Source organism: Salminus brasiliensis, chromosome 11 (assembly GCF_030463535.1).
Source record: "Salminus brasiliensis chromosome 11, fSalBra1.hap2, whole genome shotgun sequence".
Taxonomy (NCBI): domain Eukaryota; kingdom Metazoa; phylum Chordata; class Actinopteri; order Characiformes; family Bryconidae; genus Salminus; species Salminus brasiliensis.
In genome coordinates, this window is record NC_132888.1 from 10156461 (window position 1) to 10184163 (window position 27703).

The 27703-nt window shown below is 35.3% G+C and overlaps 3 protein-coding genes across 6 annotated transcripts; all 3 read left to right on the forward strand.

Annotated features, from left to right (window-relative positions):
* The first annotated feature begins 974 nt into the window (after positions 1–974).
* Positions 975–8233, forward strand: LOC140565200 (sialic acid-binding Ig-like lectin 14). Of its 4 annotated transcripts, XR_011980579.1 has the most exons (10): positions 975–1294; positions 2790–2842; positions 3470–3844; positions 3949–4242; positions 4347–4446; positions 4561–4593; positions 5226–5258; positions 6081–6119; positions 7414–7706; positions 7925–8233. XR_011980579.1 is itself a non-coding variant. In XM_072691024.1 (9 exons), the coding sequence occupies exons 2-9, from the start codon at positions 2797–2799 to the stop codon at positions 7428–7430; spliced, it is 951 nt and encodes a 316-aa protein (XP_072547125.1). In that variant the 5' UTR covers positions 975–1294; positions 2790–2796; the 3' UTR covers positions 7431–8233. The 4 variants fall into 4 exon arrangements, 3 of the variants coding, with proteins under 3 accessions (XP_072547125.1, XP_072547123.1, XP_072547124.1); XM_072691024.1 differs by having other exon boundaries at positions 7400–8233; XM_072691022.1 differs by having other exon boundaries at positions 7414–8233.
* Positions 8234–11710: 3477 nt separating this feature from the next.
* Positions 11711–14615, forward strand: LOC140565703 (myeloid cell surface antigen CD33-like). The gene is made up of 7 exons (XM_072691744.1): positions 11711–11795; positions 11980–12354; positions 12518–12811; positions 12889–12988; positions 13183–13215; positions 14282–14314; positions 14597–14615. Exons 1-7 carry the CDS (start codon positions 11750–11752, stop codon positions 14613–14615), a joined length of 900 nt encoding a protein of 299 aa, XP_072547845.1. The 5' UTR covers positions 11711–11749.
* Positions 14616–20548: 5933 nt separating this feature from the next.
* On the forward strand, positions 20549–26018 carry LOC140565614 (uncharacterized). The gene is made up of 10 exons (XM_072691631.1): positions 20549–20700; positions 21127–21194; positions 21559–21942; positions 22026–22325; positions 22576–22959; positions 23050–23340; positions 23468–23762; positions 24215–24598; positions 24686–24985; positions 25352–26018. The coding sequence occupies exons 2-7, from the start codon at positions 21158–21160 to the stop codon at positions 23578–23580; spliced, it is 1509 nt and encodes a 502-aa protein (XP_072547732.1). The 5' UTR covers positions 20549–20700; positions 21127–21157; the 3' UTR covers positions 23581–23762; positions 24215–24598; positions 24686–24985; positions 25352–26018.
* The last annotated feature ends 1685 nt before the right edge of the window (positions 26019–27703 follow it).

Genomic DNA, 27703 nt, shown 5'->3' on the forward strand with positions numbered 1-27703 from the left:
AGTGAAGAGAATAACATTGTCATCTGCCAGGTTATTGAAATATTGACACTGTTCCAACTCCAGATTGTCAAGTCTGTTTGTGAGATTTTATATTATTACAGATTCTTATTCATAGGCGGGAATGGGCTGCAAACGGTAATATAAATTACATAAATACACAAGTAACACTTCTAGCTACTACTTAGCAACACCTAAGTGCCCCCTGGCACACTCTAGCAGTCACCTGGGACACCAAAGTAACTGTCAAGCAACTTATAAGCAAATTCATAGCAGCCACCACTGCCTTGAAGGAAATCCTCAAGCTGCACAACGATTCTACTATTATTATTCTCTAATCTTTTGCTTCAGGAAATGCACTTTTTATTGTTTTTACTTTTAAAAACAGTAAAATCTTCGTGCTGTTGTTATTTAATGTGTTTTAACATGAATTCTGTAATATGGTTAGGTTTTCAAGTGTAATTTGTACAATATGTACTATTATGAATTTATAATCAGTTCTAATAGGCCGGTCAACTTTGACTAGAAAGACAAAACTAGTTAACATGTAATGAACACAATAGGGGAATTAAATAGCCCATGGCACTGTAGCTAACCACCCTAGACATGTATGGAAGGGAAAAAAAGAAGAAGGTACATGAAGCAGGACAATTCCTAACCAAGGCTGTGTCCATCTGATAATTACATGGCCAGAAGAAAGCTTCCAGATGACACAAATGATGCAGATTGTGCATAAACTGATTCCTTGTCTCGGCAAGGTGCTTCCTTGTGTAACTGTGGTCAGTTCTTTAAATGCTGGATTACAGTTGGCTGAGATGCATCTGATAATGGTGTTCCAGTACATTCCAGTTCCAGATTGCACTCTAACAACACACGTTCTACTATCTTCATCCTCATATTGGATGAAGATACACCAATATGAGGATCATTACACCTCATATTGTGCTACCCTATCAAGTGTAGCAATGCATTTAAGTCACTGTGATCTACTTCCAATATGTAAGAAATACAAAATCAATACAAAATATAAAATGTTAAATAAAGTTAACTCAATGCATTTTCAGATTGGGTACATGCAAAACAGCTGTTCTATTTATCTATTCTATAATTTCCTGTAGACCTCTCTGGGGACTAAGCTTCTCTTTACTATTCCAGTGATTTTAAGAAAACAGGAAGGCAGGGCTTTAACTTGCACCTCCTTTCACTTGAAGAGGTCACTTGAACATAGACAAAGTATCCACCTGCATCCATCCTCCTAAGCAACACAAGACATCAATTTCCTACACCCAAACAGCATGTAAGTTGTATTTTTTATTAGTTGCTCAGCCGTGTACTGAAATATGCCAAGTAAAAAAGTATAAATATAAATATGCACAAAAGATTTTTTAGTTACACCAGATTGTATTTAATTTTACTGTCCCATTTACTGTGAGAATGTTAATAGAACTTAAGATGGTACGGAGATGCAGGCTGAATTATTTTATTTTACATGGATAGTGACTGTAAAATCACATTTGATCATTTTTACAGAGAACAGATTCTCTAATCAACCAGCTTGTGGTTGTAATTTCAGCATGATTTTATTTACAAATGTATTTACATGCAAATAGCTATTTTTGTAAAATGTATTTAATATTTTTAACCCAGTGCCAAATAAGACTTTAAATAGAACTTAAATAGTTTCCAAGTCTCTGGGTTAGCTAATGAATCATTGAAAGGGAATATTTTATATTTCTTATTACATATTTGTAGATGCTCAGTTTTCAATATCTAATTTTATCCAATGTGAAGTTCTAAAGACACTTTGTGCTAGCTCCAGGCTTCCAGATATCATCATCATCATTTTAAAAGAATGTTGAATATAAAAAGTGTAAGCAGTACAATACTGAGATGAGTGTTTACTGGGGAAGTAATTGATTATTTGAGACTGACTGAAAGAAATGTGTGTGGAGCATACAGAAGATGATGCCATAATGAGGATGTAGATTGACTGGTAAAGTGAAAACTTAACTGAAATATAAACATTTCAATTATTGCAGAAAAAATAGTATAGAAAAGTACTTTTGGGTCACATTTATTTAAAATTAGATCTACACTCACTACATGGTCATGGGCCTGGCTATGTTTACATGCAAAGATTTTGTCCAATCCGATTAAATTCATTTCGATTACTGAGGTGACTGAGGTGTTTCTATATACGCTCCACTCAACAATCTGATAAAATCTTTGTTTACATGCAAAAGATTGTATTAGTTAGATCATAACAGATTTTCAGGCTGCATGTAAAAGTAGCTATTAAGTCGATCGTGAGCTTCTCTGTATACCAAAGAATTCTAGAGTCAAATGGGAGGCCATCTGCCTTCTGCCATTTGAAACTGGATCACAAAACAGGACAATGATCCCAAGCGCACCAGCAAATCTACAACAGAAAGGCTGAAAAAGAAAAGAATCAAGGTGATGTAATGGCCTTGTAAAAGTCCAGACCTCAACCCAACTGAAATGCTGGAGCAGGACCTTAAATAAATGCCCATAAATCTCAAAGAACTGAAGCAATGTTGTAAAGAAGAGAGGGCTAAAACAAATAAGAGAGTCAATCATTATTAGTATAGAGTCATAGAGAAAACTTCAAGTTATTGCTGTTAAATGTTGTCTACAAGTCGTTGACTCATTGGGTGTACTTAGTTTTTCAACACATTGATTTTCATTTTTGTTGAAATATTAGTTTGCCTCATATTAGACTCATATTAGTTTGCCAAAAAATATCTATTTTTAACAGTGTGACAAATTTGCAGTTTCAGTATGAGTGCACAGAAGAGATTGCTGCTTCGTTGGCTTTGCCTGCAAGGTACAATCAAACATATATGTATATATATATATATATATATATATATATATATATATATATATATATATATATACACACACACACACACAGTACCAAGTTTATACACACCTGTTTATAATATATTATTGTGTATTATTATTATATTAAATTATTTTACTTTTATATTATATAGGGTATTATATTTGGTCATGTAGTGTATTAAGGCCGTTTACTGGCAAAGTGAGTACATGTGTAATTATTAATGTACGTTAACATACTATAGCTGCATATTTTGAGGGGTAATTCCACCCTCACACACGCATTGCCACAGTCTTAGCAGTCTTAGAAACTTATTTACTTATTACTAAGCACTACTTCAAACCCCCCAACCATCCTAACCATTGAAGATACCTGTGCATCCTCTCTCTCTTTTTTTTTTTTTTTTTTTTACAAAAATATGGTCACCCTAGCATTTGGATCTTGTTAAGATGATGATGATAAGCACACATTCAACCAGGTGTGTCCAAACTGATACTGTATGCAAAAAACATGTATCTTCAAAATAGCAACTTTAAAGAATAAGTCACTTTGCTTTCAGTGTAATTTTGGAGCATGTTAAATGTAAATATATATATTTTTTTATTCCAGTGATCTTTTCCACTGTGTTTTCTAAAGACTGGGAGGCAGAAGTTGAGCCCAAAATTAAAGCGCTGGTCAAATCTTGTGTTGTGGTACCCTGCTCTTTCAATTACCCTGGTACACAACTCCCAGACTCACGTATAAGGGCAATCTGGCACACAAAGGAAAAGATGGGCGATATTATCTATCATGAAGATAGAACCAAAGTGTTAGACAGCTTTAAAGGCCGAACAACCCTCCTTGGCCGTTTGGGCCAAAAAAACTGCACCTTGGAGATCGATGAAGTCAGAGACCATGACAACGGCCCGTTCTGTTTCAGGGCTGAAATCCCAACATTAGACAAGTATTCTTTTACGGAGAGCTGTGTAACCATCGTCCCAACTGGTAAGTATGTCTGTAGTGACTAAAGTATGAGCTCACAGTGTTCGACTGAGTCTTTTCATGTAAGCGATAAATCATAAAGCAGTGCCTTCAAACATGTTGTGTAGAAGATCCAGACAAACCCAACCTGGAAAAAAAGGAATTCTTGGAGGAAGGAGTGTCTACCTCTTTCAAGTGTTCCACCAGACACACCTGTCCTTCTCACCCCCCCACCATCACATGGAGCTTTTCAAATAATGAAGCCATAGTGAACAACAGGCATATTGGTCATGGAATTTGGGAAGTGGAGTCCTTTTTGACTTTTACCCCAAGCGAGAAGGACACTCACACAGAACTTACCTGCACCATCAATTTCTATGGTGGCAAGCACTCTACCATCCAAACCCCCCTCTATGTGAAGCGTAAGTAAAAAACAAACAAAAAAAAATTAAAGTAATATATATATATATATATATATATATATATCAGTGTTTGGCATAGTAAATAATTGTGGTTTTATTTTCAGGCAAAGAAAATATCTTCCATATAATAATTCCAGTTGCCGTTGTGCTTGGAACTGCTCTTTTATTTGGAGTGATGTGTTTCTTCATGAGCAGGAAGTATAAGTAAGTCTGAGGACTGTATATGTACATATAAGTATACATCCCTCAGTCAGTGTCAGTTGTCAGCAGTACTTAGTGTTTTCTTTCTTCTCTATGTACTGAAAAACACATTATTAGACAACAGATCCAAGAGCTCCAGTCTGGAAATGGGTAAGTAAATGTTATTCAGCCATTCTGTCTTTCTTAATTCTGTCTATTCTTCTACACAAAAGACATGAGGATTTGTTTTGTTAGGTACCATATCTTATCTCAATTACATAGCGTAAGGTAAAATCACTTTGGCATCTACATGGCTACTATTCATTCATTCATTCATTCATTCATTCATTCATTCGTTTTTTAAGTAAAGAGGGCAATGCAGAATACTGAATAAAAATACCATTTTAAGCACAGAACAACAGAGTAGGCCATTTAGAAAGTGAGTGGGAAACCTCTAATTAAAACAAAAAAAGAGCCAGAGAATGGCTGTGTTCAAAGGCAGAGCCTACTTCTCATAACAGTGAAAAGCACAATGTTTCCTATTACTCCTCTTTAGCTATGGTATATAATGATTATTATATTATTAGTCACAATTGTCACATTATTAGTCATAGTTGTCACAATGCTTTATTTAACAGTAGTCTTTAATAAAGAACCCTCAATAAACCAATTTAAGAGGGTGTAGAATATGTTTCCTAAATTATCATTCAAATATTATTTATTTAGCTGAGATTATCTTCTATAAAGAAATACAATGGCATCAATGCACCTAAATAACAGTCTGTATTTTGTCATGTACACAGAATTTGGAGTCGAATGTCCAGAATGACCCGAAGGTCAGTAGGTGCTTGTTCTTCACTCTAAAAAAATACATTCACTACATTACATTTTTATAATTATTTGCATTTAAAATTGTAATCTTAAAAACACAACTGTTTTTGTAAATATCTCCTTTATAATGTAGACTGTGGTTCATCCCATCCGTCCAACCTAAAACGAATTGCTTCATGTGCCAACAAGTAATTGAACTGGGTTTATTCAACTCATCATTTAATTCATAATTATATATTTGAGTAAGTTCCCAGTTCAGTGGCTTGTTACCCCATGAATGATTTTGTTGAGTTTTGAACAGATTAACCACTTTTTGCAGTATAGTAGGTGTAGGATTAGTTTGAAAGTGCCCTTTGCAAAAAAATGAACTGAAAAAAAACTCTTAAAATTGTCCCTCTGATGGAATATCTGATTCACTCTTAGTAAAAAAAAAACAATATATGTACAAGATGGGTCCAAGAGTGACACTGACGAGGAATCAAAAGTTACTTTACAACTGTATTCCATACATGATAACAGTGATGAATAGGTGAAACAGCAGGGCATAGACTTTACAGTGATCAGTCCTGTCCTAAAAATCTACCTTCCTTCAGAGTTCAGAGTTAGTTCCAACCATAGTCCACCACACCTGCAGCAGTTAATGCACTTCTTTATAAGTCCTGGATTGACTGGGTCAGACATATTAGTGGTAGGTAAGAAGAGATAGTGTGATAGATCAGCAGATCAGACATCAACACTACAGGAAAGTAGATCTCTGAGAAGAGAGTTGGTGACTAAGCACAATATGATCTATGAAAATATTGTACCTTCCTTTAACTCTGCTGCAGGAATAGACAGAGGAATCAGCCCGACCCGAATATGGCCAAGTAAGTATTTCCATTTGGGTGTATAAGATGTATAAGTTGACAGTACTGGGTTGATCATGTGTCAGTTAATTACACATTTTTGCAAATGCCACAGTTTTAAGAGATAAGATAAAATAAACACCAACATAGTTTACACACACAAATATTAGGAAGAAAGGGTTAGCGAATCATTTTGAATTGCCTGGATTTCTGCACTGATTACTAATTAAATGTGGTCTGATTATAAGTCACACTTATAGACAAATACAATCTAATGATGAATAACACACAGCCATGTGCACTGTTAATTTATTTTACTATATTGAATAAACATCCACAGTGCAGGCTAGAACAATATGTGAACACTTGAAGTTATCTCCACATGACTGACTTGTCAACTATTAATTTAATTGTGTTCTTTTGGTCATTGTCTTGCTGCATTACCCAACAAACCTTCAGCTTGTGGTCCTGGACTGCTGCCCTTGCATTCTCCTGCAAAATGTTTTGATACACTTTTGACACTACTGTTTCCTTAATGAGTACAATGCATCCAGACCCTGACACAGCAAAGCAGCCCCAACCCATGATACTTCCTCCAGTATTTTTCTAGTAGTGGACACATAAACAAAGGTTTCTGCAGCTTGTAGAGTGTTCTGTAGTTTCTTTGCTGTTACTTTCGTATTCTTTTAAGGTTTGCTCTTGCAGTGATCTTAACAGATCTTCTACTCTTAGGGAGAATAATAACAGTCCTGAATTTTCTCTATTTGTAGACAGTTTGTTTAACTTGGATTAACGTGGATTGATGTACACCTAGACGTTAAATGATTTTTTAGTAGTATGTCCAGGTTCAAGTACCTCTATAAATGCCTTCTGATGTCTTCTGAAAGTTGTTTGCATTGTTGTATGTTTCACTGTAACCAATTTGTTTTTGGGAACAACAAATTTGTCAGTAACCAGACTTCAGTTCAATTGAAACACATTTTGCCAGTTGAAAAGTCCTTAACACAGAGGTTCACTTACTTTTTCTAGCCTGCTCTGTGAATGTGTGGGTGCTCTTAGTTTAGTAAAACTGTGTTTGTTTCTATGTGTGACTTAGACTGCGATCAGATGACATTTTGATTAGTAATCAATTTAGAAATCCAATTCCAAAGGATTCATTTACTTGTTCTTGCAATTAGAAAGCGCATGTGCTACAACATCTTTTTAATTTTAGTTGAATGTTTTGCCTTTGGTTCTTGTCATAACATTAAGAGAATGCTGTATTGGCTAAATGAATCCCACAATCAAAATACATAATTAAGCTCTGTCCTCACAGGTCCAACCACTGTGTAAGTACCATGGCTGGATTCTCATGATGCTCAGAACCTCATTTTCCAACTAAGTACTAAGTATATTTGTATTAATATTGATCATTATTGCATGAATTCAGTTACCTTTTAATTCAATTCAATTACAGTTTAATTACATTTTCTTCAGTTTCTACAGTTAATTTACAAAATCAGTTGACATCTTACATTGTACTGTGTAGTTAGAATTAAAAGTAGTTTCTGTTCTTCCATAACATGCATCTCAGTGAACAAAACGAGCATACAGCATGTTAGATCCGACGTAAGTAACCTAGTATTTTTGCATTGATTTTATTAAGAAGGCTATTGTATGTTATCTGACATAAACTAATATGTCTCTGAGTTTCTACCTCTATCATACTGTCTTTAACAGTTTGGATTATAATTGACCTGGTGTACACATTTTTAAGACATGTTTTTTTGTGGTCTGTTAATTGTGAACACTGAGGTCCTGATGTAATTTTTTTCATATCTCTGTAGGACTATGAGGGCGATCACAACATATATTGGAATAAATGAAGATGGCAGTGAAGGTGGCACTATCACCACATGCTGTTTACTTATTCTCATTCTTTTCTTTATTTTTATTCTTATTTCATCTCAAATATGAATGAATGCCATGGCATCTTTATAATGTAACTTGCATAACAAAAACCATAAGACTAACATATAGTTAACTATCACTATCATCAAGATGAGGTAAAGAAATTAATTGTTTGAGAATACATCTGTGTTTATATACTTTTTATCTGTATTTAGACAATTTGAATACAAATACAAGCAACTATGTCCACATGTGTGAAGTTGGGTAATTTGAATATTGTTTTGAATGGATCTTTAACTTGCTCAGCTTAGCGGCATCATTTGGATTTTGTATTCAGAGAACCCCTAAAATATAATTAGCATTATCATCTTCTTATCCACTCATTCCAGTTCAGAGTGTGTGTATTGAAATATAAGGTGAAGAGAATAACGGTGTCATCTGCCAGGTTATTGAAATATTGACACTGTTCCAACTCCAGATTGTCTAGTTGATAATAACTGTTTGTGAGATTTTATATTATTACAGATTCTTATTCATAGGCGGGAATGGGCTGCAAACGGTAATATAAATTATATAAATACACAAGTAACACTTCTAGCTACTACTTAGCAACACCTAAGTGCCCCCCTGGCACACTCTAGCAGTCACCTGGGACACCAAAGTAACTGTCAAGCAACTTATAAGCAAATTCATAGCAGCCACCACTGCCTGGAAGGAAATCCTCAAGCGGCACAGTGATTCTACTATTATTCTCTAATCTTTTGCTTCAGGAAATGCACTTTTTATTGTTTTTACTTTTAAAAACAGTAAAATCTTTGTGCTGTTATTATTTAATGTGTTTTAACATGAATTCTGTAATGTGGTTTTCAAGTGTAATTTTGGATTCATGTCCCTTATTTGCAAAACAATCTTACTGGTCAATTTTGACAAAGAACACAAGATGTTATTTTGTACCACTTAAAAAAAAGCTTAGGTTAAAGAGGCCTACAGGCCATAAATAGCAATACGAAGTTGAAATGTCATAATGTTCACAAGAATCTATAACCTATCAGTTAAGATCTATCACAACATCAGGACAACCAATATGTACTATTATGAATTTAGAATCAGTTCTAATAGTCCGGTCAACTTTGACTACAAACACAAAACTAGTTAACATGTAATGAACACAAAAGGGGAATTAAATAGCTTATGGCACTGTAGCTAACCCCCCTGGACATAGATGGAAGGGAAAAAAAGAAGAAGAAGGTACATGCAGCAGGGCAATTCCTAACCAAGAACTGAAATCAAAAGATTTGAAATCAAATTGTCCACTTAGGAAGCAACACTGATTGACAATCAATTTCACATGCTGTTGTGCAAATGGAATAAACAATAAATAGGTGGAAAAATAGGTGGAAATTATTGGCAATTAGCAAGACACACTCAATAAAGGAGTGGTTCTGCAGGTGGGGATCACAGACCACTTCTCAGTACCTATGCTTTCTGGCTGATGTTTTGATCACTTTTGAATGTTGGTGGTGCTTTCACACTCGTGGTAGCATGAGACAGACTCTACAACCCTCACAAGTGGCTCAGGTAGCGCAGCTCATCCAGGATGGCACATCAATGCGAGCTGTGGCAAGAAGGTTTGCTGTGTCTGTCAGCGTAGTGTCCATAGGCTGGAGGCACTACCAGGAGACAGGCCAGTACACCAGGAGACGTGGAGGAGGCCATGGGAGGGCAAGAACCCAGGAGCAGGACCGCTACCTTCCGCCTTTGTGCATTCTATTGATGATTGTTGTGTGATTTTGTTGTCAGCACAATCAACTTTGTACAGAACCAAGTATTCAATGAGAATATTTAATTCATTTAGATCTAGGATGTGTTATTTGAGTGTTCCCTTTATTTTTTTGAGCAGTGTACAAAATCAACACAACATACAAAATGTTAAATAAAGTTAACTCAACACATGTTCAGATTTGGCACATGCAAAACAGCTGTTCTATTTATCTATTCTATAATTTTCATGTAGACCTCTCTGGGGATTTAGCTTCTCTTTACTATTCCAGTGATTTTAAGAAAACAGGAAGGCAGGGCTTTAACTTGCACCTCCTTTCACTTGAAGAGGTCACTTGAACATAGTGTCCACCTGCATCCATCCTCCTAAGCAACACAAGACATCAATTTCCTACACCCAAACAGCATGTAAGTTGCATTTTTTATTAGTTGCTCAGCCGTGTACTGAAATATGCCAAGTAAAAAAGTATAAATATAAATATGCACAAAAGATTTTTTAGTTACACCAGATTGTATTTAATTTTACTGTCCCATTTACTGTGAGAATGTAAATATAATTTGTGGTACAGAGATGGTACAGAGATGCAGACTGAATTATTTTATTTTACATGGATAGTGACTGTAAAATCACATTTGATCATTTTTACAGAGAACAGATTCTCTGATAAACCAGCTTGTGGTTGTAATTTCAGTATGATTTTATTTACAAATGTATTTACATGCAAATAGCAATTGTTGTAAAATGTATTTAATATTTTCAACCTAGTGCCAAATAAGACTTTAACTGGAAATTAAATAGTTTCTGGGGCAGTGGTGGCTCAGCGGTTAGAGTGCCGGGATATCAATAACAGGGTTGTGGGTTCGATCCCGGGCTTGGCAAGCTGCCACTGTTGGGCCCTTGAGCAAGGATCTCTGCTCTCTTACTCTCTGCTCCCTGGGCACTGGAGTTGGCTGCCCACCGCTCTGTGTGTGTGTGTACTCACTGCCCCTAACACTGTTCACTACCAGATGGGTGCAATGTGGAGGACACATTTTGCTGTACAGTAACAAATACATGCACATTTATCATTGAAAGGTAATATTTAATATTTGTAGATGCTCAGTTTTCAATATCTAATTTTATCCAATGTGAAAGAAAGACACTTTGTGCTAGCTCCAGGCTTCTGGATATCATCATCATCATTATTTTAAAAGAATGTTGAATATAAAAAGTGTAAGCAGTACAATACTGAGATGAGTATTTACAGGGGAAGTAATTGATTATTTGAGACTGACTGAAAGAAATGTGTGTGGAGCATACAGAAGATGATGCCATAATGAGGATGTAGATTGACTGGTAAAGTGAAAACTTTACTGAAATATAAAAATGTCAATTATTGCAGAAAAAATAGTAGAGAAAAGTATTTTTGGGTCACATTAAATGAGATCTACGCTTACTACATGTTCGTGGGTTCGCGCACCAGCAAATCTACAACAGAAAGGCTGAAAAAGAAAAGAATCAAGGTGATGTGATGGCCGAGTAAAAGTCCAGACCTCAACCCAATTGAAATGCTGGAGCAGGACCTTAAATAAATGCCCATAAACCTCAAAGAACTGAAGCAATGTTGTAAAGAAGAGAGGGCTAAAACAAATCAGAGAGTCAATCATTATTAGTATAGAGTCATAGAGAAAATGTCAAGTTATTGCTGTTTAATGTCGTTCTACAAGTCGTTGACTCATTGGGTGTACTTTCATTTTTGTTGGAATATTATATATATATATATATATATATATATATATATATATATATAAGGTGTTCATCTGATGTGTTCTGATGTGAATCTGAATAGTTTTTTCCTCATTTTATGTTTTATGTATATTTTTTGTTGAACTTCAGAACTTTGTTTTTCTCATGACTGTATATACAGCCTCCTACTGATCACTCATAATAGTTTGCCAAAAAGTGTCTATTTTTAACAGTGTGACAAATTTGCAGTTTCAGTATGAGTGTACAGAAGAGATTGCTGCTCCGTTGGCTTTGCCTGCAAGGTACAATCGAACATATTTATTATTGTGTATATTTATATATATATATATGTACCAAGTTTATACACACCTGTTTATAATATATTATTGTGTATTATTATTATATTATGAAAAGCTATACAATGAAAAGCTTTTATTCCAAGTCATTTTGGAGCATGTTAAATGTAAATACAATTTTTTTTTCCAGTGATCTTTGCCACTGTGTTTTCTAAAGACTGGGAGGCAGAAGTTGAGCCCAAAATCAAAGGGCTGGTCTCATCTTGTGTTGTGGTACCCTGCACGTTCAAGTACCCTGGTGAACAACTCCCAGACTCACGTATAAGGGCAATCTGGCACACAAAGGAAAAGATGGGCGATATTATCTATCATGAAGATAGAACCAAAGTGTTAGACAGCTTTAAAGGCCGAACAACCCTCCTTGGCCGTTTGAGTGAACAAAACTGCACCTTGGAGATCGATGGAGTCAGAGACCATGACAACGGCCCGTTCTGTTTCAGGGCTGAAATCCCAACATTTAACCAGTATTCTTTTAAGGAGAGCTGTGTTACCATCGTCCCAACTGGTAAGTATGTCTGTTGTTCTAAATGGTTTCAACAATGTTATGAGCTGCAGCATTTCCCAGTTATTGGTCCTTGCTAAAGCTCATAGTGTTGGTACTGAAAAAAAGGGGGATTGAACCTTTAAATTTCAATAATAATAACAATGACTTCAAAATTGCTGTGTAGATGTTGCAGACAAACCAAACCTGGACAAAAAGGGATTCTTGGAGGAAGGAGTGGCTACCTCTTTCAAGTGTTCTACCAGACACACCTGTCCCTCTCACCCCCCCACCATTACATGGAGCTACCCAAATAGTGATGCCATAGTGAACAACAAGGATATTGGTCATGGAATTTGGGAAGTGGAGTCCTTGTTGACTTTTATCCCAGAAGAGAAGGACACTAACACAGAACTCACCTGCACCATCAATTTCCATGGTGGCAAGCACTCTACCATCCAAACCCCCCTCTATGTGAAGCGTAAGTTAGATATTACAGTCATCTGTATATCAGTGTTTGGCTATAAGTGAGTGTTTTTTGTTATTGTTTTTTTCCAGGCAAAGAAAATATGTCCCATATAATAATTCCAGTTGCCGCTGCACTTGGAACTGCTCTTTTATTTGGAGTGATGTGTTTCTTCATGAGCAAGAATTATAAGTAAGTCTGAGGACTGTATATGTACACTACGTGTACATATATGTTAAATATTGGACATTATTTATGTTATGAAGTATAGGCCTTGATTTTTTTTTTTCTCAAATGCAATCCATACAATCCTTTTTACAATCCAGGTCTTGTTAGAAATGCTTTGTGTTTTCTTTCTTTTCTCATTACTAAAAAACACAACTCAGGCAACAGATCCACGAGCTCCAGTCTGGAAATGGGTAAGTAAATGCCATTCAGCCACTCTTTCTTTCTTCTAATTCTGTGGTCCAGAAGGTAGCATCTATGGCTGTATATCTTTAACACTTAAACAATTCTGAACAAAAACATGGAAGCCAATGCCAAAATTCAGAACTGTTGAGCATAAATAGACAAACCACAACCTTCAAAAACAGGCAAAAATCCCCAAAAAACCCAAAAGGATAAACTCAAACAGAAGAAAACACCAAGAAAATGTTTGCCAGGCTGGACAAAAAGTAACAGACAAGCCTAGGGTGACTTAATGATGTTCACCCCCCCCAAAAAAAACAACAACAAATACACAAAAAACATGTAAGTCCCTTTTTTGTACTTAAGAACTGGGCATCTTGTACAATGAATAAACATGTACTTCATATATTTTGTGAATATGGAAGGACTGTCCTGAACACACAACAAAATCACCATTAACTGTGTTTCGATATTTGGGACAAATGTTAATCATATTTAAGTATAAAAGGTTAATGGACAAATTAATTACTTACCTTCTAGTGTTGCTAATGTAGATATGGTACAACCCATGGACATGATTATAGTGAAATGAAAAATATTCTATTTTAAAAATATGATAATGATGTAAAAAAACATTGTTCCAGTTCCAAATCATTGAATGCATAACTATCAGCTTGTGGTCATGTTCTAAATTAGCCATTATTTACATACCTTATTTTAGTCCCTCTCTCAAAGTTTAACTCAGATAACAGAAATACTGTTAAGAAAGAGAATGTTTGCTGTGTTCATATGCAGAGCCCACCCCTTATTTGCAGTAAACTGTTTATATATATTTTCAGTAAACTGGTTTGATTTCACCAAGCATAGAATTATTTTAGCTTTAAAATAGTTATAAGTTGGAACAGGCCCAATATTACTGAAGAACTGAAGAACTCTTGAAGAACCCATTTTAAGGGGGTGAAGCATATATTTCCAAGATTATTGGTCAAATTACAGCTTTAGTTAAAACAATCCTCTGTACATAAATAAACAGACCTTACTGCACATAAAATAACAGTTTATTTTATATTTACACAGAATCTGGAATCAAATGTACAGAATGTCCCAAAGGTAAGTAGGTTCTCTTTCTATTCTAAAAAAAAGTTGGTTTAACATAAATTAGTTAACTTGCTCCATTCAAAGTGTTTAGTTATTTGGACTTTAAATAGTAAATTATAGAACAACATATTATTTATTCACAGAATAGCAAGCATAATAATGTGTGGCTTTACACTGCTTGGTATTTGGTGTATATTACAGAGACTGTGTTTATTGCCATATTAATGTGGCTGGCTGGATGTTTTTCTTTCTATTAAAATTTCTGATTGTTTTCTTTCTTTCTGTGATCAACAGGTTCAGGTCAGTGGACTGACACTTTCAAAGGAATCAGAAAAAAACAGGGGTTTGAGTGTTCATATGTGGTTTAAGTAGACTACTCTTTTAACATTTGAATTGTAAGAATCGCTGTGGTATGAGATTTAGGAGTACAAATATACATAGGAGTTGGTTTTCACACAAATGTTAAGTACATAAGAAGCAAATTTACCTTGTTAACCATATTCACTACTTATTCAAACACACATTTTAAAAATACATTTCATTTCTTTACTTCATTAACCTTCAAAAAACTGTCGGTTTTCACTTTTTTAGGTTTAGCCATGCTAAACCTATTTGATAGCTACTTGTACTTTCAATAACTAAATATCACTCTAAAGTTCTATCCGTTTCTATTGACAATCAGCAGTAAAAAGACCACATGTCAAACACAGGGTCAAAATTATACATACATCAAACATATGAAACACACAATAATTGTGTTAGTTAATGGTTAATAGTTAATGTCCGTTGACCAGACAGTTTTGGTAACCATCACCAATCTTCTTGCACAAATCTGGTTGGATATTTGATCACTCCTCTGAGCTCAATTAAATTTGCTGGTTTCCTGGCATAGACACATCTTTTAGGCTCAGTCTTGCCACTGGAAATGGGTTCTGGAGACTGTATAGGTGTGGGCTATGAGGGTGAGTTACACATGCTGCCACATCATTAGCCCTTCCTGTGCAGCCACCTCGAGCACCGGGTGCGATCCCATCAGCGCTCCCTTCAAACCAAAGGAATGCTTTTTGTTGTTTTTAGAACAGTGTAAAGCTACATTACAATATGTAACAATACAGTACGTATGTTGGCTTAACAACACTTTATTGCTGTCTGTTAGTACAGAACAAGTTCTTAGGTTAATATGTTGTGCACCAATCTGCCAACCCTGCAATATTAAGATCAGTATATAGTATTAACCTTCTTAGTATTAGTGTGCAGTATTCAACTGGGACACAGCCTGAATTATTACATAATGCTTATTTTCCAAAGGCTAGCACAGGAAACAAGTGGCAAGGTATTCACAAGCTTCAGACACCCATCCTTGGCAAAACACAAAGACTATTGCAAAATATCATAGGCCCAATGAATTCTGCAGTACCTCTAGCTATAAATACCCATTTGCTTCCAAAATATGCATCCGTCACCCTAGAGTATACACCTCTATAGAGTATACACCTAAAGTATACACCTCTATTCAACTTCTATAAATATTGTTCTCTGGATTGTTGCTCAGCATAATTTTTATGCCTGCGTACCTTTCATACAAACCAAAAGTAAAAGTTTGTCTAGAAACTGTTTTGTCCAAAAGGATAGAAAGCATGCAGATGTTTCTTTCATTTCCACAATTTGATGCTGAGAATTTTATCTTGTGATTGGCTGTGAAGAATTCTTGGAAATTAATGTTATGATTTGTTTCTAAAACTTTTCTTGGTCACGTTCCTTTTTATAGATTAGATTGTTAGATTGTGTTCATTAATATTTATTAATTTCATTTAAATTACCAGTATCTGACTAGCCTAATTTTACTGTGTTACAGGAGTAAACGTATGAATGAGCCTGATCTGAATATGGGCAAGTAAGTATCTTCATTTAGGTGATGATGTATAAGTGGAACGTAATGTTTTTAACACGACTCAGTCAGTTAAACTGTCTGTTAAAAATCTGTGTTGGCTAAATGTTTAAACACACAGTCAAAATACATAATTATGCTTTGTCCACTTAGGTCCAACAGCGGTGTAAGTACCATGTCTGGAACCACAGGATGCTCCAAACTCCACATTCCAACTAAGAACTAAGTATATTTTAGAACTAAAACTGATTCCTAAGGTATGGATTCAGTTAACCCCCTGTTGAAATTAAGTACATCATACATTTTGTTCAGTAGTACAAGCAACAGACTAAAAAAAGTTATAAACAGATATATCTAAATAATCATATATTTTACTGTATAATTGAAATCTAATTCAATATTTTTTTTCCTTTGTTTCTTCTTCAAAAAATCCAGTGAACAAAACAGGCATACAGCAGAAGTCAGATCGGGTGTAAGTTGCTTAAAACCTAATATTTGGCAATTCATTTTTATGTTTTACATACAGTTATTTGCTTATTTTATTAAATGTTTCTATGTTTGTATCATATTCTATTTTTGTGTATTCTGTGAAGTTGTTGTTGTTGAATGATATATATTACATAAACTAATACTCCTTTAAGCTACCTCTGTCATACTGTCTAAACCAGTTCAGATTGTTGTTTAACTTGGATTCCACCACTGAAGGACATATTTTCAGTAGTCTATTAATAATGATTAAATGTCTTTTCTTTTTATGTCTCTGTAGGGCAATAAAGATGATTCCAACAGATATAGGAATGAGCAGAAATGGAAGTGAACTATTTGAGATGACCATTTGATGACTGCAGTTTACATTATTCTATAAATCAATCAATGTTAATCAATGCAAATATTAATTACTGTCATAGCATTTGTATAATATTACTTACATAATAAACAGCATACAAGTAACTTCTTGTTAATAATGTAATAGAATGATAGAGTTTAAGTTTAAGATGAGACTAATATACTAATTTTCTCAGTCTTGTAATATCAACATGGACTAAGGCAATTTACTGGCTTTCAAAATAAATGAAAAATAAAAGACACATCACTAACTGTGTCAGCTCAGTGCCATCATTCCACATGTATTAAGGGGCAGTGGTGGCTCAGCGGTTAGCACTGTTGGGCCCTTGAGCAAGGCCCTTTACCCTCTCTGCTCCTCGGGCGCTGGAGTTGGCTGCCCACCACTCTGGGTGTGTGTGTGTACTCACTGCCCCTAACACACGTGTGAGTGTGTGTTCACTACCAGATGGGTTAAATGCGGAGGACACGTTTCGCTGTAGAGTGTACAGTGACAAATACGTGCACCTTTATAAGGACCCCTAAAACCTATATCCCTCCAGTGGGTCCTGGGTCTTGGTCATGCCAGTGCACTTCCCACAGTACTCCTCTCAATGAGGAGAAATTACTGTTGACAACCAAATAACCAACCAAATAAAATGTCACTGCCTAAAAAGAAATTACATTTATGACTGCAGAATCACTGTAACGGAGAAACATCAAACACATTTTGATGTGTTTTTAAACATATATATATATATATATATATGGACATGTTGTGTTCCTAATGTGGTTCAATAAAGAGCTTCATGAGCTGGCATAGCTATTGACAGAAATGTTTGCAATGAACTGGCACCATGATCCAGGAGGTAATCTTGCTTTGCACCTAATGATTTTGGTGGGCTCTGAACCCTTTGAGCAAAATGAACGAATGCTTTATATTTTGTCAACAATTTATGAGTCAGGAATAAACTATCAAATTCTGAATTCACCATATTTATATTAATTTACATTATCTTTTGTTCCATTAATGCACAGCAAATACAGTAATCCTTCAAAATCACTCAATGGGATTAATACACTGTATACAACTTTCGTACTTGCTCACACTTTCCCTAAATGCTACTGTCTTGCTCAAATCCATTCTCTCCATCCTGCCAGGATAGGTTCATAACACTGCTGTCCAATAAAAAAAAACATGTATCTTCATTTTTTTTTTCATTTCTGTAATTCTGAATGGATAGACCAATAGAAATGCTCTAAATAACTTGGAATAAACCATTATTCTACATTTACTTCCAATCAAAGTTAAGCATTTTTATCTTCTCCTGTAAAGTCACCATTTTGTAGATACATGGTTGTCATTAGAAATGGCGTCCCAGTGTTCCATAAAGAACTTCAAATCATGACTCATCTGACCACAGAACAGTCTTCCATTTTGCCACACTCCATTTTAAAAGACCCCTGGCCCAGTGCAAACGTCTGAGCTTGTGGAGCTTGCTTAGAAATGGCTTCCTCTTTGCACTGTAGAGTTTTAGCTGGCAACGGCGGATGGCACGGTGGATTGTGTTCACTGACAATGATTTCTGGAAGTATTCCTGAGCCCATTCTGTTATTTCCTTGACAGTGGCATTCCTGTTTGAGGTGCAGTGACGTTTAAGGGCTGGGTAACACCATTCTGGTATTGCTGCACTTTCTGCGCAACAATGGTGGAATTGGTGATCCTCTTACCATCTTGGCTTCAGAGAGACACTGACACTCTGAGAAGCTATTTTTATACCCAATCATGTTGTCAATTTACCTAATTAGTGTTAATTGGTCTTCCAGCTGTTCGTTATATGCTCAATTTCCTTTTTCCAGCCACTTATTGGTACTTGTCCCAACTTTTTGGGATTTGTTGACACTGTGAAATTTTGAATCAACATATTTCTCCTTTAAAATGTTACATTTACTCAGATTAAACTTTTGATCTGTCATCTATGTTCTATTACGAATAAAATATTGACATTTGCCATCTCCACATCATTGCATTCAGTTTTTATTCACAATTTGTTTAGTGTCCCAACTTTTTTGGAATCCGGTTTGTATATATATAGTATATAGTTGTGATATAGTCGAGATATATATAGTATATAGTCGTGATATAGTCGTGACTGTGGACAGAAACCCTAAAAGCTTTTTTCTACTGATCTTCTTCAGACAACCCTAGGAGAAATGCCTAAAAAGTTGATCAATGGTAATTCCATTTTGTCCATGTCGATCCCTTCTTTAACATTTTTTCACAGGACAAAAAGACACTTTGTATGTGAATCAAAAACCATATTCTAATTCACCTTTTGAGTCATGATACAACATGTTCCAAAATGCATGGGAATCTTTGTGATGTCTTTGTTTAGATACTTTAAAAGGTGATTTGACACTTTGAACAGCTGCACTAGTTTCACTAGTTAGGATAGTTAGGATACACTAGTTTCTAAAAGTTATATTTAAATTCACACTAGAATACAAAACTATCCCCAAAATGTTCAGATGAGCTTGCCAGCGCAGCAGGGGACGCTAAATCATCACAAGGTTTGATGTAAAATATCTAAAGGAGCAAGTGTAGCAGCCAAAATAGACATAAATACAGCAGGTCTCCATAACCTCCCCTCATCTCCTTCAGGTTATGCATGAAAGAAGGGACGTAAGTAGGAATGTAGTTGGAGGACAGTAGGAGTAACGGAAGTGTCTTGACCTACCCTGGGATTCTGGTCAGCAGGTTTAAACTAAAGTCTTGGGCTGAAATTAGTCCCCAGTCCAGCCCTGAATAAAACCATTTTAAAAGAAATCACTCTTTATGACTTTGATTATTCAATTCACTGGAACCAAGTGATATAAAGTGTTTAATAAAATATACACAAAAACTTGCATGTGATTACTATGCAGCATTCAGATGATGCTCTACCTTAAAAGTACCATAGTTAATTTCTGAAAGTGGAAAATTAAATTTCATGGCAGAAATATTATACTAATGTGATTGATAAACTACCTGAACCAAGGCTATTGTTCATTGTTTCTCCTGATATCAAGGCTGTTAAAAAAAGTTGTGGATTAGTTTAGTGAAGGAGCAATGCTCCTTACTCAGACAGATACTCATACCCTTGATTTAAGAAAAAACACAGAATGAACAGGCGTCCCAATACTTTTGTCCATACTGTGTATGCTTCCAACTTTCTCATTCATTAAATATTTTCTGTCTGAATATGATTATATGACATTTTCAACACTACATTACATAGCATCTTTGGGACCAGAGCTATTACTTACAAAGTTTCTGAGACTGCAGATGCAAGGCAAAATTAATAGTCCTTTACATTTTCTAACCTAATTATTCTCACAATGTGCTTCTGTGAGAGGCTCTCTTGTAGTGGAGGTTCCGTTTCACTGCTTGTTTTTTTCAAGCTCATTTTAGCTGTGTCATACTGAAAGTAGTTAAATTAGGAAGGGGCAGGGGCTTGATCTACCAGCACATGTTATCACTGTTGGGGGGGGGGGGTTGTTTTCTGTCTCTGTGCAGGGTGGGGTTCATCTTTCTTTTACTTCTTAATTAAATACCACAATTTGAAGAGAATCCTGTGTAAGCAGTAAAAAGGCTCACCGTTGTGATGCAAGTTGCTGTTTGAGATTGACTAATTCTCTTGGGAGGAAGGTAAGATATTTTAAATGAAGCTATTGTTTGATCAAAATGAGCAACCCTTTACAATCCTTCAATATGGAGAGTGTAGATTCCAGTGGTAATGGTGTTGTATATTAGATCTGCAGCTTTTTTAACACCTATAAAAAGCCTGTGTTCTGCCGGTTGGTCTAAAGTGTTATTACAAACTTCTATTACCAAATATTTCCTGTAGTTACTGAGTAATATGCCTTTGTGTGTAATAAGCCTTAGAGAGTTAAGTGGTTGAATGTTATTGAAATTTTAACTAAATAAATGAAAAAATGCACATGTGAAATATGTAGTCACCAGTGCTTTTATTACAGTGCAATTGTAATATAATGTAAAATTCAATATAGTACATTTGTTCATATGAATAAAAATATATATAACATAAAAATAAATGAAACATCTCCCTTGTAGTCGGAAGATCGGTTGTTCTGCATTGGAGAACATGGCAAGACTTCTGCTGCTGCATGTGATTTTTCAAGGTGCAGTGAGATTCCTTTATTTTTATTTATTGTATAATATTTATGCTCTGTATAAAATCAGATATGATAATCTTAGGATTTGCCTAATTAAAGGTGACTATTATATTTGTATAATTTGTAAAATATTTTTATAATTGCTATTCATCTATCCATTTAACCATCCATTACTCTGTCTAGCTTTTAAATCCCATCCGGTTTACATAGGCCTTTAACATTTCAGCAATGTGGCTCTCTACCTTCCCTTTTGTTTTTCATGGCTGACTCATTTTCTTACAGAGTCTTATATGTAAATCTTATAGACTTTTCATTTTCTGGGAATTTACGGTGCAAAAATGGTGCAAATGATTACCTTTTTGCCACGCAGGCATCCTGTTTAGTGGTACCTGGACATGGTTAGTAAAAATGCCAAGGAGCATTCGAGGACTTCAAGGTTCCTGCTTGGTTATACCATGTTCATTCGACTACACATCAGATCCACCTGTGAACCCTCATCGAGTGGTGTGGTATCAATATGTCAGTCGTGGATATCCTCTAGTGTATGATAACTGGGACCCTAGATCAGTGATTCCAAAGTTCAGAGGAAAAACCAGTTTATATGGAAACCCATCCCATAGAGACTGCAGTCTGCTGATTAAGGACCTTGACATGTCCCACCATGGAGAGAAAGTTTATCCGTGGGTAGACCCAGAAAATGTTGGATGGCGCACTTATGAATTCTTTGATGTTACCACTGTAATTCATGTAGAACGTAAGTGTTTTACTTTTCTTCCACAATGTTTTATCAGAATCGTAGTATTTTTATTGATGCAGTGCTAATGTTCATTATTCCAGATTCAGTACAAGATCCCAGCTTACAAATTATTGGAGGTATCAATATTGGGGACACCATCTCTGTTCAGTGCAGCACATACCACACCTGTCCATACAGAACACCTACTCTGACTCTGAGTGGGATAGAAAGAAAAGAGGGAATAAATGACCGTGTGGAAAATACACATATCGGTGATGGCAAATATCAAATCACACTGAAACGGGATGGAGTTGTTCGGGCTGTCAGTCAGAGAGTTCAGTGTTCTGTCAAACATCCTGGTGGCCGTTCAGCCACAGCTACCAGAACACATACTGCAAAGTGTAAGTGACATTTCTATTTTTGACATTTCTAATAGATGAAAAATGAACTGCATTTATATTTGAACAGCAAGATCCGTTAAGGTGTCTTTTCTCAAATGCTTCCTAACAAATTCTTTTTTAAGTTTACTCACTACTGATTTTATTCTTCTACTGAAGTCCTGGTAGAAATCATAACAGCAGTTTATTGAGGACTTTTGGTTGACTCTTATGGATTACCTGGGTACAAATGTTTTCTATTTTTGGTGTACAGGCAACCAGTCTTGTGATTCCTCAGGATGGTTAGTAAAAATGCCAAGGAGCATTCGAGGACTTCAAGGTTCCTGCTTGGTTATACCATGTTCATTTGACTACTCATCAGATCCACCTGTGAACCCTCATCGAGTGGTGTGGTATCAATATGTCAGTCGTGGATATCCTCTAGTGTATGATAACTGGGACCCTAGATCAGTGATTCCAAAGTTCAGAGGAAAAACCAGTTTATATGGGAACCCATCCTATAAAGACTGCAGTCTGCTGATTAAGGACCTTGACATGTCCCACCATGGAGAGCAAATTTATCCGTGGGTAGACCCAGAAAATGTTGGAAGAAGCACTTACAGATTCTTTGATGTTACCACTGAAATTCATGTAGAACGTAAGTGTTTTTTTTCCTCCACAATGTTTTATCAGAATCTTAGTGATTATGTATTTTTTATTGATACAGTGCTAATGTTCATTATTCCAGATTCAGTACAAGATCCCAGCTTACAAATTATTGGAGGTATCAATATTGGGGACACCATCTCTGTTCAGTGCAGCACATACCACACCTGTCCATACAATAAACCTACTCTGACTCTGAGTGGGATAGAAGGAATAAATGACCGTGTGGAAAATACACATATCGGTGATGGCAAATATCAAATCACACTGAAACGGGATGGAGTTGTTCGGGCTGTCAGTCAGAGAGTTCAGTGTTCTGTCATACATTATGGTGGCTGTTCAGCCACAGCTACCAGAACACATACTGCAAAGTGTAAGTGACATTTCTATATTTGGCATTACTAATAGATGAAAAATTAACTGCATTTATCTTTGAACAGCAAGATCCGTTAAGGTGTGTTTTCTCATTTGCTTCCTAACACATATAACTTTATCCATAGGTCTCATTTATTCAGCCCGGATCACCCCTGATTCCAACACAGAGTTTCTGGAGGGAGTGGAAAGAGAAATTATTTGCTCTGTAAAGATACACATGCCCTCAGGATCGACCTAATATCACTTGGAATGGTGAACATTTTCCTGCCACCACATCTGTAAATGTAATCGAAAAAAAACTGGAAGCTAGATCAACATTAAAGTTCACTGCAAAGGCCAGCGACCACGGGAAAGAAAGGATCTGCCAAACAGAAATAAAAGGAAATGTTCAAATCGTAAAAATTACTTTAAATGTAAAATGTGAGTAAGAACCCTTCTTAAAGGATATACTTACCTATTCCTCAGTGGCTATTGTCATTTATTTATGCTGCACACTTGTTGTGTATTATATTTTGCATCGAGGTGCTTGGTTATTAGTTCTATTTAATATAAACATTCCTATTTTATCAAATGATAATACTTTTACTTCTGTTTAAGCTAATTTCTAAGGAAATATGTTTGTGTTCAGTTATATTTTAGTCATTAATAGTTTCCTTTCATATTTATTTTTTTTATTTTATTATGTTGGTGAGCACCTGTACTGCTTCCTGACTGCTCACTTCATGTGGAAATGGAAATGCATTATTTACTCACCACTGATTTTATTCTTCTACTGAAGTTCTGGTAAAAATCATAACAGCAGTTTATTGAGTACTTTTGGTTGACTCTTATGGATTACCTGGGTACAAATGTTTTCTATTTTTGGTGCACAGGCAACCAGTCTTGTGATTCCTCAGGATGGTTAGTAAGACTGCCAAAGAGCATTCGAGGACTTCAAAGTTCCTGCTTGGTAATCCCATGTTCATTTGACTACTCATCGCAACCACCTGTGAACCCTAATCGAGTGGTGTGGTATCAATTTGTCAGTCATGGATATCCTCTAGTGTATGATAACTGGGACCCTAGATCAGTGATTGAAAAATTCAGAGGAAAAACCAGTTTATACCGGAGCCCATCCTATAGAGACTGCAGTCTGCTGATTGATGCCCTTGACATGTCCCACCATGGAGAGAAAGTATATCCGTGGGTAGACCCAGAAAATGTTGAAAAGAGCACTTACAGATTCTTTGATGTTACCACTGAAATTCATGTAGAAAGTAAGTCAACAATAGAACCATATTATTATCAGAATCTTAGTGATTATGTATTTTTTATTGATGCCGTGCTAATGTTCATTATTCCAGAATCAGCACAACGTCCCAGCATTCAAATTATTGGAGGTATCAATATTGGGGACACCATCACTGTTCAGTGCATCACATACCACACCTGTCCATACAGAACACCTACTCTGACTCTAAGTGGGATAGAAGGAAAAGAGGGAATATATGACCGTGTGGAAAACACATATATTGATGATGGCAAATATCAAATCACACTGAAACGGGAAGGAGTTGTTCAGGCTGTCAATCACAGTGTTCAGTGTTCTGTCAGACATCCGGGTGGTTTCTCAGTCTCAGCTACCACAACACATACTTCAAAGTGTAAGTGACATTTCTATATATTACATAATCGAGAATAAATGAACTGTATTTACCTCACAAAATGTTAAGGTATGTTTCCTACTTTCCAAATAATTATTGATTATTATGCTTAATTACTGATTAAGCACATAACTCAGGAAAGTGGCCTGCATTCAGTTGCATTTTTAAGCATGTTGGTGGGCACATATACTGGATTGTCTAATTTTATCTTTAGATTAAACTTTTTATTATATTTATTCTTATTCTTAATGTTTAATATATAGTTGAACATATTAGACTGTTATTAATTAACCTTGTTTACACAATTGAAGGGCATGATTTTAATAGTCTACAAATTATGAATACTTTCTTTTCATATCTCTGTAGGACTGCAAAGGCAATCCCAATGCATATTGGAATGAATGAAGATGGGAGTCGACATCATGAGATCTCTCATGAGACTTTGCTGTTATAGTGTAAGGGTCCTGATCCATTCTTTAATAGTCTGTACAAAACTTTCTTTTCATATTTTAATCCAGTGTGTGTAATCCATAGCCTGTCAGAGGCATTTATGTAGAGAGGTGTTTCTTTCTGAGAAATCTAGGAACAGCCTGGTCTGTGTTTGTTAAATTAGAAAGTGATATCATGTTTCTAATGTCATCATCCAAACTTACAGCCTGGCACTAGAGGTAGAGAAAACACAGGGTGATTTTAAAGGTAAATTCTAAAGATGAATAATCAACCTGAGTGTAAGTATGTGAGTAGTAAACAAGAAGTGTAAAATATATTCTGTTAAACTGTAATACATATACATAATCCTAACCATGTCATGCATGATGTGAGATTTATTGATGAGATTTTCTTTTAATTCTATAATCAATGATTTTCTCTCACAACAAACCACTGTTGTTGAAATAATGTCAAGATTTACAATCCAATTTTTCATAACCTTTTTTTCATTATTCTAATATTCATTGTTGTTATTTTTATTTTTTATTCAGTATTTTACTTTTATTCAAAATCTGAAGTCATTTTATATAATGTATAATATAACTGACACTAAAAACTATAGACTAAAGTCTAGTTAACTTTTTTTTTTTTAAGATTTTTCTAATAAACTACTTTTCTTACATTCTTAAAATATGCATTACTGTTCTCATATGAATTTCCTCTATGATTTGAAGGAATGTGATCAATAAATACAGTACAAGGAACAGATTACTAATTGGGTGTGTCCAGTGGCATTATTTGGCCTTATCTTTGATGGCTTTTGTGTTCTGTGGACGCATTGACAAATACATAAAATGTTGCTGCCTAAAAATAAAAAACACTTACGACTGCTGAGTTATTGTAACTGTGAAACAATATATATATATATATATATATATATATATATATATATATATATATATATGATTATATATATATAATATAAATCAAGGGCAAGTCACTTTATTTCAGCGAACTCTACTGTATGACAGACTGCATGGCAATAGATGGAATGTAGTGTGTGTTTTTTTTTTGGTTTTGTGGTTTTATGGTCAGTAATTGTATGTTATAGATATTCAAATCAAAGGGTAAAACAAAGGTAAAAACGGCCTAGCAGTGATCCAGTGCTAAGTGGCATGGGTTCCAAAATATGCTTGCCAAGTTTACCAAGCTTCTGGTCAAACAGAAAGATTATAGACTTAGAAAGACTTAGCCTAACAAATTAAAAATGAATTGAGAAAGAGAATTCTAAAATGGGCAGCTAGAGAGCGAAGACGTACAGTGTCTAGCGTTTTTTTTTATTAATAGAGTGCAGTTAAACAGTCACTGGTTAATCAGTATTTTTGGATAAAAACTCAACTAGAAAATGAAAGGATACTCCACGCCACGCAATAATGTATTAAAGAGTACAAGTCAGGAGACAAATAGAAAAAACTCACTGAACATCCCCTGAAGCTTACTTAAAGAAATGGTACACAAGAGCATGCCGTCCTCACAAACTGAGTGACTGAGCATCAAGGAGAATAGTGAAGGAGGTAACAAAGACTCTGCATGTCATAGACTCTTGATTGAATTCTACATCATTCACAGCTTTTCTCAGAGTTGCATGGGGTGTCCTATGGTCTTCATGGTGCATTTCTATTCAGGAATACTGATTAACCAGTGACTGGGCCTTCCAGACAGATGTCTTTATACTATGATCTCTTGAGACACGTTCACTGATCTCCATTTTAGAATAAGAAATATTGATTCTGATTTTTTATGATATGATTATACATCCATTCTAGTACTAATTGAAAGAACACTAGCTCCAACTGCCTGGAGCTCTGTTGAATTAGGTCATTCACTTAAGAATATTTATGCAATCACTTATTTTACATTTGAATGATTTGTTGAAGTAACCTTTTTATTTATAAAAGCAATAAAATAGGGATAAATCAAAAGGAGTGAATGATTTTATAGGCACTGTATTCACTATTAAATGTATAAGATCCTTGAGAAACTTGAAGTTCTTCAGTTTAAAACTGTGGAGGAACCTTGAGGAACCTTCAAGGAACCATTTTCTTCTAAAAAAAAAAACTTTTTCTTGAAGGTTCCTCAATGCACCTCAAGAAGTTGCTCCACAGTTTCAAACTGAAGAACCTCCAAATGTTTCTCAATGATCGTATATGTTTAACAGTGTACATAAAGACCAGTCTTGTTTGAACTGTCAAGAAATATAGTTATAGAATTAAGCAATTATCAGTGTTT